Source organism: Aspergillus bombycis (genome assembly GCF_001792695.1).
Source record: "Aspergillus bombycis strain NRRL26010 chromosome Unknown contig00034, whole genome shotgun sequence".
In the NCBI taxonomy this organism is placed as follows: Eukaryota; Fungi; Ascomycota; class Eurotiomycetes; order Eurotiales; family Aspergillaceae; genus Aspergillus; species Aspergillus bombycis.
This window is the reverse complement of record NW_019170036.1, coordinates 116615-131861: the sequence shown is the minus strand read 5'-3', so window position 1 is coordinate 131861 and position 15247 is coordinate 116615. Positions and strand designations below refer to the sequence as shown.

Here is a 15247-nt window from a genome sequence, read left to right as displayed (position 1 = left end):
GCGCAATGGACCACATTCTTTCCGCTTGTCTTACTCCACCATCCTTTATTCTATTAATTCCATATACACGCTAACGTGTGCATCGTCCAAGAACTATAACGCCCTGCCATTAAACTGTCCATGGGGATGTACGGGCATCGTAGCACCCAAGAACAGTTGTGTATCAACCGATCTTTCATCGCTACTGGCAGCATTATGGTGAGACTTTACATACAAGGTCTTTTATTCGATCATTTCTTTCGAAGAGGAAATAGTCAACGTGCGTCTCTTGTCCCACTTCTTGGTTTATTCCTGCTTCGCTCTGCACAATAGGGCGCACTGGAACATCCGTGGAAAATTTCGCTGGTGGAACTCTCTCCGTTTCCTGTGGTTATTCAGTAGACTGGTGATTACATTCACATACGCCGATACTTTGGCCCGGTTCCCAATGGAAATAAATATATGGTATATTGGCTGGATTGCAGTTTTGTATTCAAATGCGCCCGATGCCAGAGTATGACGGAGCAATTGTCGGATGGCCTCCATTGTACGATCGGGGGATTTGGCGGACAGGAAACTATGGCGACTCCAGGTGCTGTACCGGCTACGGATCTACCTGGAGCCTATAAAGCAACTTTATCGAATTGTATTCCAAGCATTCAGTACACGATCTCACCCTCTTGCAAACCATGTTCGACATGATGGCGCTTCGGGTTCTATTGGCTGCACTCTTCATCCCACAATGGGCCTCTGCTTTACCGGCCCTGAATGGCAGCATACAAACATATAACTTTCCGGAAGGGCTGGATCAGGCACATGCCTACACCATTCAGGTTCAACAATCTACCGGGGGCTTGCATACCGTTGCATCCTACAACGCCATCGTGTCCGAAGCCAATACGACATCTGGAAAAGGAATCGAGCATAACACTTCCTTTGCTTTGTTCGACTTTGAAGGACCCGTTGAGCTCTCCGTCACCTATCGTCATGGGCCAGTTAGATCTGCTGTTATCAGACCATATTCATATGAGATCAAGCCGACTGTGCAAGGAAATACAATCTCTTTTACATTGGACCGGCCGCGCAACGTCGTAGTCCAAGTGAATGACGATGTGTTTGACACCTTACAGCTTTTCACTAATGCTATTGAGGCCGACATTCCGAGCCAAAATGATCCGAACGTGGTCTACTTTGGACCTGGCATTGACAATGGCCCCGACTCCAAGAACGGAACATTGGTTGTACCATCCGGCAAGACTGTGTATCTTGCTCCCGGTGCAGTTGTTACTTCTCGGCTAGCCTTTCAGAATGCGACCAGCGGTGGGATCCAGGGTCGGGGCGTGATCAATCCGAGGTCATCGGGCGGTATACTTATCGAATGGTCGAGCAATATCCTGGTAAAGGACATTCTCATCCTCGGAGCAAAAGGGTTCTCGGTCACGACGGGTACATCGAAGAATATCACGATGTTGGGAATCCGATCGATGTCTTCCACCGGGAACGGCGATGGGATCGACTTCTTCTGCAGCGAGGATGTGCTCATCGATGGGGTGTTTCTACGCAACTCAGACGATAATGTCGCTCTTTACCAGCATCGCTGGAACTACTACGGCGACTCGAAGAATATTACCGTGCAGAACTCATCCCTCTGGGCGGATTGGGCCCACCCGATAAACATCGGCACGCATGGCAATACCGACAAGCCTGAGACCATGGACGGGGTCACAATCCGCAATATTGACATCCTCGATCACCGAGAGCCGCAGCTTTGGTACCAGGGGTGCATTGCGATCAACCCCGGAGATAGCAACTTGATTCAGAACGTTCATATTGAAGACATACGAGTCGAGGATTTCCGCCTGGGGCAATTACTCAATTTCCGGGTGATGTATAACTCCAAGTATAACACGTCGCCGGGTAGAGGCATTCGGAATGTCTACGTTAAGGATCTGGTATACAATGGATCCCATGCAAACCCTTCATTGTTCTTGGGATATGACAAAGACCGGAATATCTCAAATGTCACGTTTGTCAACCTACAGATCAACGACAAGTTGATCGACGACAATATGAGTAAACCATCCTGGTATTATACTGCGGATTTTGTTCCCATGTTTGCGAATGAATATGTCGAGGGACTGAACTTTACGAGCGAGCAATAGAAGACAAGCGAGCCAAGTCCTCCACAATCCAACCAGATAGGTCCCAATCCCCCGCACAGCCCTAAGCTACAGAGACCCCCCATGTCCTGCGAGTTGTGATGATCAGAACGTGTATCTTTAATCAATTACGTGTCTCACATTCTTTGCACCAAATGTTAGCAAGATAAAAGGTAACCAGTAGTGTAAACAGCAGAAGTGCCAAGTAGGCGAACCGGAATATTACCTAAAAGGGAACCCCTCAGCATTCAGTTCAAGAGTGATTCATTGGCTCCATGCGATGATCCTCGCCTGAGCTCCACCAGTTGAAGGCTTCGGAGAGACTCCGATATATCCTCCGGCGCTACTTTTCTCCTTCCATGCGGGGAAAAAACAAACTCCGCAATCATGCAATTGTCTGCCCCGTGGGGGAGATGCACCCAATCCGTCACCACGGCAGTTGATATGGCATCAGGATCACAAATGACTAGTATTACCAGTCCAAACCCTCGTCAGAATGCGCTCTAAGGCAAACGGCCGATCCACACAGGACCAACGACCGCAACAACAAGACCAGGACGCCTCCAAGCCAGAAGACGATATCCCCGCTTGCCAGTCCTGCCGCAAGAAAAAGGCACGATGTAGTCGCGAGCAACCATGTTCGCAATGCGTGCGCTTTGATGTCGCATGCGTTTACGATGACCGTCGGCTGAAGCCTGGGCTACGTGCAGGGGCTGTTGATCAGCTCTATCGCCGGATTGACACACTAGAGAACATGTTTCTCGGACAAAGCGTTCTGTGGAAGCAGGTCTGGGAGGCACTTCATCCTAACTCTGCCTTCCCTGGCGCTCCAGATGAGGATTTACATAATGAGGAAACGCCGAGTAGACAATTCGCCCACGCGCGGGAAGCCATGAAAAAATCAATGCTACAGCTTGCTGAGACCAAGGACAAGGCAGGGCCTTCCATGGAGGCAGAACAGAACGAGGATAGTGATTTTCGGTCGCCAAAGCGACGAAAGGTCGGCATGTTGTCCACTCCTCAGCAGTCGCTAAGGAGCGGGACAGACTTCGACATCCTCAACTCGGACCTGGTCCACCACCTTGTCGAATTTTACTTTGCGAACATCCACCACTGGATTCCAATTCTGCATGTGAGAAGATTTCGTGAGCAGATTCAGTCTTACAAGGGACGCCAGAAGGCCATTCATGTCCTGCATGCTATTGTTGCGTTGTGTAGCCGGTTCTCCAACGATAGCCGCCTGGGAAGCGATACAGAGAAGGCCGAACTGGCAGAGAAAAGTAGGCAGAAGGTCATCTTGAGCAGCATGGAGTCATTCTCGGTCGAAAACCTCCAGGCTCTAGTGATCATTGCTTTTGATACAGTAAGCTGGTCGTTCCTTCGCCGTTTGCAGAATTGCTAATGTCCATGTAGATTGGTCGTGGACGTGGCCCATCGTCATGGTCCATCGTAGGAGGTATGGCTCGCACAGTAGAGCAACTTCAACTGAGCGTGGAAGAAGAGCATCTTTCGAGCCATTCTCAATCTGGCGAAACTCTAATACGGCGCATGGCATTTCTGAAACCATCCACCTCCTGGGGCGAAGCGGAAGAAAGACGACGCGTCTTCTGGACCGTGTTCCTTATGGATCGCTTCTGCAGCGTATCCACCGGTTGGAATATCAGTCTGACCAGCGCAGATGTTAAACGGCGACTACCCTGCGAAGGAGCACTTTGGGAGCAGGGGACTGAAGCAAGGCCGCCATATTTTGGCATCTCGGATGCAAAAGCCGCTAGCCCACATCGCCCCTTACTGACGGAAAGCCGGATGACGGCCGATCCAAAGGAGCAAGATTGTATCGGGGGATTCGCTTACTGCATCGAAGCCACCGAGTCGCTGGCATTAGTCACCAATTTCTTTCTTCACCACGCCCTCGACATCCGGGATGCGGACAAAGCGCAGCTCTGGCTCATGCGGTTCAAAGAGCTTGATCTCCGTATGGTCCAGTCAGTGTTCTTTCCTAAATACGTCGATCTATAGCAAAGACTGACCAATATTCAGATGGAAGCTTTTTCTTCCCCCAAAATGGCGGGACGCGTCAGTCCTTAATGCCGATGGTATCATGGACCCTAACCTTACTCTTGCACATACAACACACAACACAGCTGTAATACTCCTCCACCAAGGAATTGCCTACCCACCATTACACTGGCAGTCCTGCCCAGTCAAACTTCCTTCAACCTCATCGGCAGAAACTTGTCTCGAAGCTGCTTCAGAGATCAGTACGATTGGCCAGCAATTTCTTCTTTGCTCCCCCATCCTCACCAACCCCCAGTTCTCCTTCTGCCTCTTTATTGCCGGTAGAATGCTCCTCACACATTCCAAGTACTACGGTACTCCAATACCCAGCTCGTTGGATTCACTTATTGCCAGTTTGTTCGAAGTCTCCCGCCGATGGGCAGGGCCGCAAGATGTACACGGTTGCCAAAAGGATAACCTCGCCTCGGGCTTTGCTAAGCGATTGGTTCAAGCAAGGGACAACTTCCCTGCGCTATCCAAACCAAGCTTAGATATCCGACAGACAGCATACTCGGAAAATACTGACGATAGAGCACCTTCCAAGCATGTAGAAACGGTCTCTACACCAACAGTACTCGAAGCCTCCTCGGTGCTACCAAGCAATGCGTACGCGGAACAGGAGCCCCCACTGCCTATACCCGATAATCACTCTGATACCTCGGTTGGCTTGGCGTTCCCTCCTCTCCCCTTATCATTCCAGCAGACTCTCCAGAGTTTCACCGATGTAGATCCATTTGGTATTTCACTGGCAGATCGAGATCAGTTCAACCCTCAACCGTCACATGTATCCATCTGGAACAATGCGACAAGCTCGCTATACACTGATGCACCCATTGCATTGAATTGCGCGTCACCGGAGCATCCGCAAACAACGCTAAGTCCTGGGCAGAGGATCAGTCGCTATGGTGCAGTGGGAGTGGGTCGAACTGCTGTGATGGGCGAGGGTTCCGCACATCTTGGCCACAGTACTTAACAAGATAAAGTCTGCTCTCACTTCTCTTATTCGCTTTCAAATAGAGCTCCAACGGGAGAAACCTTCGACATTCTATGGTCTATCGCGTATACCTCTATCTGAGAATCTGTGTGAGCTTTTTATGCTCTACCAAGATATGCTCTAGTCAGAGCAAATCGCCATTATAATAAATGCTCCCCATGGATAGCAAGCCTTGTCCCACTAACCAGCCCCAACTCTAAGAGGATGTTCCCCATCAGCATAAAATAATAATCGGCATAGACAAGGCCATGGTTTGCCCAGCGACGAGTAGCAAACTCGTAGTTATTTATGGTCGCCCCATCGAGGATGGTCTCCGGCGTTCTCTTGCAAGCCCCGTTCCCATTTTTCGTCCGGGAATCCGTAACCCGAAGCGCTCCTGACTGCCTCCTTTCGTGCTCAGGCAGATCATCAGGATATGTCGGCACCACGGTATCAAACGCCTCAGGTTCAAACCTCAGATCGCCAGGAGTCATGAACCCTTTCACCGTCCCCACCAAAATCCTTATTGCAGACTTCAAATAGAAATCAGCAGCATCCTCAGCCACGCCCCTCAACGCCTTATAAATCAATAACAGCCCACAGCCCGCCACCATGCCCGCCGAGGTATCCTTTGGACAAGATGAGTTCACAGGAGCGTCAAAGTCCCAATACGGTACTCCGTCGTCGGGCAAACGACGGATAAAGTAATCAGCCAAGCTTCGTGCCGTAGTGAGAAACTCCATCTCCCCCGTCCACTCGAAGGTCTGCACGAATCCCAGGATGCCCCAGGCCTGGCCACGAGCCCAACAGCTCCCATCGTTATATCCCTGATGCGTGAACTTCGATTTGGGCAGACCGCTCTGCGCGTCATAATTAACAACATGGACTGTGCTGTCATCCGATCTTATGTGATGTTTAGCTGTGGTCCGCGCATGCGCCACCGCGATATCGTGAAACTCTGCATTTCCCGTCTCCTTCGCAGCCCAGAACAACAAATCGAGGTTCAACATGTTATCTATGATCACCAGGAAATCCTTCTCGGGGTCTGTGAAGGAATATCGTTTAGTATGGCAAATATCCCAGCTGCGCAATGACTGAACGCGCTCGTCGAACCGACTAGCCAGGGAATGCGCAGCTAAAGCCAAACTGTTGTAGGCCTGTGGGTCGCGGTTTAAAGACCAGGCCTTCATGGCCCACGGCGCGATCATGAAGCCAGATCGTGAGTATCTCGCTTTGCGGCGTTGGTGTGTAGATTGGCCGTCCACCATTGGCAGAGGTACTGGAGCTGCAGCTTATGAGGCAGCGGGCTTTTTCTACTGACTCGCCACGGTACGTCGTAGAAAGTTGGATAGAGTGTCTGCCGCTCAAGGAGGAGATATAGCGACCCGGGGAAGAAGCCTGATGTCCAGAAATCGAGAATCCGGTAGACATAGGTTACACCATCTGCGCCTGTGTACTCTGGGTAGAGTGTCGGCGGCGTCGCATTGCCCAGTGCTTTACTCGCCACGTTCCAGAGTTTTGCTGTTGCGGATTCAGAGTAGAGGGCTTTGACTACCAGGGAGGGGGTGGTTTCGCCAGAGACTTCGCTGGTCTTAGGCTTTTTAGGGGACTGTTTTTGTTAATGTATCTTCTTATTGTTTGCTCAAAGGGTAGGCAGTTACATTTGTTCCATTCTGCCATGTTTCTAGCGCTCGTTTCGCTGATATTGTGGTCTTTTCGTGCATTGTAATATTCATTCGGATCGTAGATAGTAGATTGGTGGAGATATTCTGTCCAGAGTGTATGTTCTGGGCGCAAAGAGAAATACGTATCAGCACCAAGGTTCAAGACGCCAATGTCCACGTTTCATAGAATGCTGGATTGTTATAGTCTGGTCTATAAAGAACAGTCAGATACTCGTTGTAAGGCACGGCAGCGGAGGAATGGCCGGGACATCGCCGATTAGATCTCGGCAACTTCAACAGCGAGGGTCTCGGAGCAATAACCGGACCTCGCCCGATGACACGCTGCTTCCCCAGATTCCTTCTCCGCGACTGGCAATATGGTAGTTATTCCAGAGGGTTAATAATGAGCCTGCGACGTGATGGCCCCAGTTTAAAGCTTAATGACATGCATCTTTCCACATACAAATGCATCCATAGATCCTGTATTTCGCGACTGCATTCCATTATCAACAATAACCTGAAGACACTCACACAATGGCCGACATCCAAACAGACCGGAAAGGCATCTCCTCCGAGCATGAGCATGTCGACCCGCCCGAGAAAGCTGGACACTTGGCGGGGGTCGATGCAGAAACAGCAGCCTATGCGTCTGGCCCTCCTGTCGAGATCGACAAAGCTACCGATCGACGGCTTTTCTGGAAGGTCAATAAGCGGATCCTCGTATGCATGGTTGGGGTATGTTCCAGGGACCGAGAATAGGCTGCTACGATCACTAATAGTGGCACAGACGTACTTCTGCCAAGCGCTTGATAAGGGCACTCTAGGGTTCAGTTCCATCATGGGCATCCAGGAAGATACCGGTTTGGATAGCAATAAATATAACTGGCTCGGGACAATCTTGTATATTGGAGTGCTTGTTGGGGAATATCCGACCAACTTCTTGGCTCAGAAACTACCGGTCGCCAAGTACCTTGCGGCGAAGTGAGTTTGCATTCGATATGTTCGGAAAATGATTGACTGGAATAGTGTGTTTCTCTGGGGAGTGGTCATTGCAGTATGTTCAACCTGATGTGTACACGCCATGGCAGCAACTGACATATTCCAGTGCAGTGCGGCGGCCACGAACTTTCCTGGATTAATGGTCGTTCGATTCCTCTTGGGGTTTGTCTACCGGTCTTGGAATATGTTATCACTCTAACGTCTTACCAGCTGCTTTGAATCTTGCGTTCAGCCAATCTTTATTCAGATGACGTCCATGTGGTATACCCGCAAAGAACAGCCAATTTTAACAAGCCTATGGAATTGCAGTAGGTGCTAGCCTACCTGCGAGCATTACTCATAGCTAACCGTCGCAGTGATGGGCGTCCAGATGATGGTACTGATCCTCTCACCTACACCTACACTACTCTAACATCACATAGGTAGGAGGCATTATGGCCTGGGGCACCAGCCATTACATAGGGCATGCCATCAGATCCTGGCAACTACTCTTCCTCGTCCTCGGCGTGGCGACCTGCGTCTGGGCTGTATTCCTAGCCTGGTACCTCCCTGACAGTCCGATGAAAGCAAAATGCTTCACTGAGGATGACAAACGTTTGCTCGTGGAACGAGTCCGGGCCAATGAAACCGGTATCCAAAATAAGACCTTCAAGAGGTATCAACTGGTGGAAGCACTCACGGATCCTATCATCTGGCTTTATGTCCTCATGCAGGTATCAAGTACACTTGTGCTGGGTGGTTTGGGTGTCTTCTCCAATATCATCATTAAAAGCTTCGGATTTACGACACTGCAAACACAGTTGCTCAATATCGCACAGGGTGCTGTCACCAGTGCTGTCATGGTGGGTGGGGCGTCGCTGTCATCCTGGACGGACCAAACCATCTGCATCATGCACCTGTGGACAATGTAAGGACAGTCCTGATTCCGATAGTATATACTAATATACCCTGCCAGCCCTCCCATAATCGGCACCGCCATCATTTTCACCATCGCGCCAACCGAGTCTACAAGGGTGGGCCTGTTGATCGCATTTTACTGCACGCAGTTCATCTGGGCCGAAGGAAACCTTCTATTCTCGCTGATCTCCCGCAATGTCGCCGGCCAAACGAAGAAGTCGACTGTACTCGCCATGACATTCATCGCCTGGGCCGCGGGCAATGCGACCGCACCACAGGTATACACGTCCCTGTTGACCATATCAGATCCATGTGAACTAAACAGAACAAATAGATATTCCAATCCTCCGACGCACCACGCTATACCAAGGGCTTTATAGCCCATTTCTGTCTCTATGGAATCATGAATGGCACGCTGCTCGTTACACGATGGCTCTTGGTTCGTCGGAATAAAGGGAAAAGAGACGCCACTGCAGCAGCTGTCGTTGAGAATGGTAGTCCTGAAGATATTGGTCACTCGGGCGCTTTCTTGGATATGACGGATGTGGAGAATCCGGATTTTCGGGTAAGTGCGCTGAGGAATTCTGTTTGGTTCGTAACTGATGGTTGTAGTATGTACACTAGCTGTTGTGCTTCGTATGTGCTCCATAATTTGATGGATTTAGGGGGGAATATTGGTTTACTATTCAAGTTCAAGCCCCGTAGGCCATAAACCCTCCTTGTCATGTAGGCCCAGTAAGGTTCTTCTCATTGTACGTCCAGCCTATAGAACGAGGTATCCATCCTATGGTGATTTTGTAGTGATCTACAATCCCAACACAGGATGGGTTCAGGGGTTTCCCACAACGCGCCCTTGGATTATCGCTGTTGAATAGTTGCCTTATCCCCAGATGACGAGGGCTGTGGTACATAGGCCCAATATCAACTAAAAGCAAATCAGGCAACGCTTCCAGTTGACTGATATAATGTGATGACGCCTCGCTTTTGTCATCCGGGCCAAGTCCAAATGCTCATATTGCTTAGGGTGTGTTGATACATGGAACGCCAACCTTTTCCTCCAAGAAGCACACAACGTCATCAATTTCGTCCGGTACTTTATACCAGTGTCCAAACTCTCCATACGCCTTCCAAGTCACATCCATCCCGAACCCCTCGGAAAGAGTAGATGCCATTTGCTGTCCTAGGTCTACCGCCACTTTAGGATCTGCCGACCCATGGCCCAGAAAGACAGGCGTCTGTAAGTTGGACCAGGACGGCTGTTACAAAGCCGACAGGTCAAGAATATCTCGAATATGATTGATCGCCTGGACATGCCCAGGGACATCCTCGCCGTCCTCATCGTCATGAGAGAAAGGATCATCATCGTCAGTCACAGATTCATCTTTACTAGATCCCAACAACCTCGAAATCTCTCGTTGAAAAGGCAGCCAACCGCTCATTCCAATGAATCCACCAAGCTGTTTGATCTCACCATCTTCAGGAAAGCCTCCAAGAAGACACAAGACAGACGTCGCACAGCCTTGACTCAGCCCTCCGATGATGACGCGACTATACTCGCCATTTAACAGCCGCGCCTCTTCGTCTATCAACCCACGCAGGACGAAAATACTTTCCTCAAGTCCATCGACCTGTAAATCCGTCCGGGTATTTGGATCTTCCAATGAGTAATTGTCAAACCACTGGTTGATGGGGATCCTTTTTAGCACCGTGGAGCGACGTTTCCTCGCGGTGGGGAAGACAAACTTCACTGTTGGGAGACGTCGCGCGATGTGGGTTGATTCGAGGAAGACCTGGCCAAAGCGCTCACCGTTGCTGCCACGGCCATGGAGAAGAATAAGTGTATGGGTATGCCGGTCGCTCCTTTGAGGTGCGATCACCAAAGGAGCGGGGTACGGCTTCGAACCTGGCATGTTGAACACTGATTGGAATTCAATCAACTGGAAGACAAAGCCGGCGCTTACATTCTTCCAGTCGCGAGCACGTGAATTCGGCTGAACCCTAGCTAGCTAGAGGCTGAACATTACCAAGCACGATTTAATTATTCGCACTGTTCTGTTTTCCATATTGGTACGCACAAAGACACTTTGTTGGCTTGGTAGATAAGCGAAATATAGCCAATTCTTTAATGACCCAGCGAAACTCTAGGGCGGTCTCGTCGGTCTACCCTAGAGATCTGCATGCCTTTCCACGTACATACTCGGCTGCATTTTTCGTCTCGTTGATTTGGTATTTTAGGTACCAGTGGACATGGACCGCAAGCTTACCTACCGGGCCGAACCTATGTTCCGCTTTGAGCTTTGGGTGGACATTTCCCAGCCTTCGACACCGCTGTCCTACCTGTCCCCTGGAAACGCTGGCCTCCCTTTACAATGGTATAAATTGATGTAGTGGTACTCGCCACGGTAAATCAGGTGGTTGCCAAGATAAGTACTGGTGAATGAAGCATGTCGTCCAGTACTAGGACAAGTATTGACAATCATATCATTATCATGAGGACAGCCGATGCATTTATGTAATTTGAACACAGGGACAGAGTAGAGCGAGGAATCCAATCTTGGCAGGGGAACAAAATCCCAGCGTCAAGACTGGGTGAGTATGTTATATAAACATTCTTGGGATCCACAGAAGAATCCCAGGTGTTGGCTGACAAGAAATTGTGACCGCTGCCAAAACCGTCCAAATTGTCTGCTGCGTCTAGAGTGCGCCGATCGGTATTGGACTAGCTCGTCGGACCCACTGGTTTCAAGTGTCATACTGGTCCATGTCAGTTGCATCGCCCAAAGTGTGTCGCACTACCTAATGTGGTCGAATATTTCGATGCATTCGGACTTCTGGACGTCATGAGTGGCCCTAATCCTACCCAGCTACAATGTTGCACCACTGATGGACCTTCTTATGTGATATCATATTTTGTGGGATGTAACCGATGTCTAACACTCTAGCCGCTTGTGCATTATGAACCATCGCATGCAGAAAGAGTAGCGGTGTCTCTTTTCACATAAACTACTCTTCATCCGTTCTCCTATTCTCTGTTCTCTGTTCTCCTCACATCCTGTGTGCTTCTGACCTTTTTTCGTTTTCTCCCTTTTCCTTTCACATTTCCACTGCAGGCTATGTTCAGCTAAGTTTTCACTAAGCAACAAGGGCTGTTGACCAACTTGTGCCATGTCTGGAGTAAGACAAGCAGCGATAGCAGCAGCCAGCGCTGCCGCAGGTGCCGGTGCAGCGCTTCTATACACATCAACAGTTCAACCACGTCAACCTGAGCCGACACTAGAAATCATAGCTCCCGATTCGCAAGGTATCTCCCCGCTGCCCGGTATACGAACCAAAGGTCTTCCGGTCCAAGTTCCCTCTCCCGGTCTTGCGATAACATCGTCCATTCTTCCCAAGGTGGATCCAACCGGCATACTAAAATACGGCCATCCCGGCCCAGTAGTCGACGAATTGAAAGCGCTCCCTTTCTACGGCGCATATGACCGTCGTACGCGGAATCCCCTCTGGGTCGCAGAACACATAACACCAGAATCACTCGCTCAAACCATCTCAGCGCGCAAGGACAACTTTCGGGAAGATCGGAGTATCCCTAAGATCTTTCGCGCCAAGGTGAGCGATTACTCCAAAAGCGGGTATGACCGCGGGCATCAAGTCCCCGCTCAAGATGCGAGGTGGGATCAAAAAGCCCTCGACGATACCTTCAAGATGTCCAACATGTGTCCGCAGGTCGGCAAAGGGTTCAACAGTGGCTACTGGCTTCGCTTGGAGGAGTTTTGCCGTAATCTGACCACAAAGTATCCCTCGGTGCGGATCGTGACCGGTCCTCTATACTTGCCGCGTAAGGATGACTCCGGCAAATGGCGCGTTAGCTATGAGGTTATTGGCTCCAGTGAGGTTGCCGGTGCAGAGGATATCAGTCTGAGGGAGAATAACAACTTTGCACCGAATGTAGCCGTTCCTACGCATTTCTTCAAGATTATTTATGGAGAGGAAGAACCCCAGGATGAAGACGGGAATGAGAGTTCCACGGGTGAAGTTGCGCTTGGGGCGTTCGTCCTGCCAAACGCCCCGATAGATAACTCCAAGAAGCTGGCAGACTTCGAGGTCGATGTTGCCCACATCGAGCGTGCCAGTGGTCTGGAGTTTGTGAAGAATCTGGATCCCAAGCGTCGGAAACGGCTCTGTGAAGAGGTTCAGTGTGATATCTCGGTTAAGGAATTCAGCGACCAAATGAAATCGAAGCTGTGATAGACATTGTCAATTATTTTGCTTCTCAAGACCAAAGGAAAAGGAACGGGGGTTTAACTGAGGGATATAATCCGTCTTCTTTACTTCAGGGCTCTCAACGCCAGTATCGGATATCTGCAATGAGGCTATGCCAGAGTGGAAAGGCTGGATGGTACACCAAAGTGCTGCAAGAAACATCTACGGATTGCTTGAAGATATGAGCTAAGTTTTTTATAAGCATGCACTTCCTTGTGTAAGCAGGTTCAATGCTTTACGTCTTGATGTCAAAATTCGCGTCCTCTTCTCCTCCATCTGGCTTTGCACAAGCGTCGTCTCTACTACGTCAATTTATCCCACCTTCTCACGACCGTAGCAACTGGAGTATATTTTTAGGTGTGGGTCACGGAGTACCCACAGAAATTACGAAAATAGTTGACTACTGAATGCTTCGCTCGGTATCGTGCAATGGGTGTGTCCACCTGCTTATTTTCCAGTTTCTTGTATGGCCCCCAGAGTGGAATCCTTGGATGCTTCCTATCCGTAATAGCGCTTACTGGCTCATGCTAAGCACAAGTGGGTTGGTTTTTTTTTTCGAAAGTCTAGCCACGAGAGATGCACGTCTTTGGCCAAAAGACTGATGGTGAGATTATAGTGTAATTTAGTGCGAGGCAGCTTAAGCTATCGAATCATCTTCCTCCCTCCGCTTACTACGGGAAACTAAGCAGCGAACTTGCCGCCCCGGCGCAGCTTCGTATGACCTCTAAGCACTCTCTCTGCTATTCTCTACCGCACATGCTTCAACAAACCCTACAAGTCTAGATCTATCCTCACCACTATAACTCTGCAAAGCTATAGAAAATGTTCGACTTCGACGCCCTCCTCGCCGACTATACTGCCAAAGAAAATCCGAAGGTACACGGTGTAATATGCAAATGCGTAGATAAGAATGGTATCGCATGCTGAAAATAACTTCCATCCACAGATCCCCTAACATAAACCCCAGGAAACGAAATTTACAACAAAATAGCGGGCTACAACTCCCTCGCCGCAGACGCCACGCCCCTCCATGAATCTGCCGTCCTCAAACTCGCCAGCGCCACAAAGCTCATCACCAGCATCGCACTCCTCCAATGCGTCGAAAAAGGCCTCATCACCCTCGATTCCCCTCTCACCGAGATCCTTCCCGAGTTCGCCGACGTCCAAATCCTCACCGACGTCTCGGGATCGGACTTCACCTTCGAACCAAACAAAACCGCCATCACGGCGCGACATCTTCTGGCGCATACTTCCGGATTAGGATATCCGTTTACCAATCAACTACTGGGGCGTAGAGCGCAGGCTAGAAAGCATCTTAAACCTTCGCTCCGCGTGACGGAGAAATATAGCTATCCGTTAGTGTTCGAACCGGGGAGGGGTTGGTTATATGGCTGTAGCCTCGACTGGGCGGGGGTGGTTGTCAGCCGTCTACACGATGGGATGTCCTTAGAAGAATACATGATAGAGAACATCTGGAAGAACGTAGGCGTTTCAGCCCCCTTCCCGCGATTCAATATCTCAACCCATCCCGAATATAACGCACGGATCATGCACGGCGCCGTCCAAACCAGCGACGGACGACTGGAGCCCTGCGATAGCTGGGCCTTTGATAACCCCGAAGATCAAGAAGGGGGTAGCGGCCTCTCCTCCACGGCGAAAGACTTTCTCGCCGTGCTGGCAGATTTGATCTCGGAGGCTCCGACGCTGTTGAAACCGGAAACGATCTCGGAGATGTTTACGCCGCAGCTTGTGCCTGGTTCGGCCAGTGCGCAGATGCTCCTAGAGTTACGGCCTGCCTGGGCGACTGTAGCTGGGCCTGTGGCGGATGATGCTGTGAATCATGGGTTAGGTGGCATCTTGTGTACTGGACCGGTGCCTGAGATAGGGCAGCCCGCGAATGTGCTGGCGTGGGGCGGGGCGACTAATATTGCCTGGTGGCTTAGTCGGGACTGGGTGTTGCGGGTTTTTTGCGACGCAGCAGGCTCCGTTTGGGAATCCGGCGGTGACGGGGCTGGTTAATGCCTGGAAGAGAGATTTCTGGAGGGGGTTTAATCAAGTGGATCATATCTAGGTAGGACTTCCTTTGCTTGGAGTATTGCTGGAATGATACTGTTCAAGAAGCCACAAACTGTCTGACACAACGCAATTGGTAATGGTGAAACACTTTGGACGTGCATTGTTTTGGGACTATAAAAATTAGGTAATAAATTCGAGAGTAAGCTATAAGATCGATATTAAAATGGCTCAAGCTCGGGGCA

At 50.1% G+C, this 15247-nt stretch overlaps 7 protein-coding genes across 7 annotated transcripts; 5 read left to right on the top strand and 2 right to left on the bottom strand.

The window, feature by feature from the left end:
- Nucleotides 1-668: 668 nt before the first annotated feature.
- Nucleotides 669-2141, top strand: ABOM_004886 (putative endo-polygalacturonase; the record flags this gene model as incomplete). The annotated part of the gene is made up of 1 exon (XM_022532015.1): nt 669-2141. The coding sequence occupies one exon, from the start codon at nt 669-671 to the stop codon at nt 2139-2141; it is 1473 nt and encodes a 490-aa protein (XP_022389913.1).
- A 493-nt stretch (nt 2142-2634) lies between these two features.
- ABOM_004885 (putative C6 transcription factor) lies at nt 2635-5169 on the top strand (the record flags this gene model as incomplete). Its single annotated transcript, XM_022532014.1, has 3 exons — nt 2635-3501; nt 3552-4123; nt 4179-5169. 3 exons carry the CDS (start codon nt 2635-2637, stop codon nt 5167-5169), a joined length of 2430 nt encoding a protein of 809 aa, XP_022389914.1.
- Nucleotides 5170-5330: 161 nt separating this feature from the next.
- Nucleotides 5331-6893, bottom strand: ABOM_004884 (glycoside hydrolase family 88 protein; the record flags this gene model as incomplete). The annotated part of the gene is made up of 3 exons (XM_022532013.1): nt 5331-6454; nt 6487-6778; nt 6831-6893. The coding sequence occupies 3 exons, from the start codon at nt 6891-6893 to the stop codon at nt 5331-5333; spliced, it is 1479 nt and encodes a 492-aa protein (XP_022389915.1).
- A 474-nt stretch (nt 6894-7367) lies between these two features.
- ABOM_004883 (putative MFS transporter) lies at nt 7368-9353 on the top strand (the record flags this gene model as incomplete). Its single annotated transcript, XM_022532012.1, has 10 exons — nt 7368-7568; nt 7621-7814; nt 7860-7887; nt 7939-7994; nt 8043-8140; nt 8189-8208; nt 8255-8739; nt 8788-9007; nt 9064-9294; nt 9342-9353. The coding sequence occupies 10 exons, from the start codon at nt 7368-7370 to the stop codon at nt 9351-9353; spliced, it is 1545 nt and encodes a 514-aa protein (XP_022389908.1).
- A 635-nt stretch (nt 9354-9988) lies between these two features.
- ABOM_004882 (phospholipase/carboxylesterase) lies at nt 9989-10639 on the bottom strand (the record flags this gene model as incomplete). Its single annotated transcript, XM_022532011.1, has 1 exon — nt 9989-10639. One exon carries the CDS (start codon nt 10637-10639, stop codon nt 9989-9991), a length of 651 nt encoding a protein of 216 aa, XP_022389909.1.
- Nucleotides 10640-11894: 1255 nt separating this feature from the next.
- Nucleotides 11895-12974, top strand: ABOM_004881 (DNA/RNA non-specific endonuclease; the record flags this gene model as incomplete). Its single annotated transcript, XM_022532010.1, has 1 exon — nt 11895-12974. The coding sequence occupies one exon, from the start codon at nt 11895-11897 to the stop codon at nt 12972-12974; it is 1080 nt and encodes a 359-aa protein (XP_022389910.1).
- Nucleotides 12975-13811: 837 nt separating this feature from the next.
- ABOM_004880 (serine hydrolase domain-containing protein) lies at nt 13812-15008 on the top strand (the record flags this gene model as incomplete). The annotated part of the gene is made up of 2 exons (XM_022532009.1): nt 13812-13902; nt 13957-15008. The coding sequence occupies 2 exons, from the start codon at nt 13812-13814 to the stop codon at nt 15006-15008; spliced, it is 1143 nt and encodes a 380-aa protein (XP_022389911.1).
- Between the last annotated feature and the right edge of the window lie 239 nt (nt 15009-15247).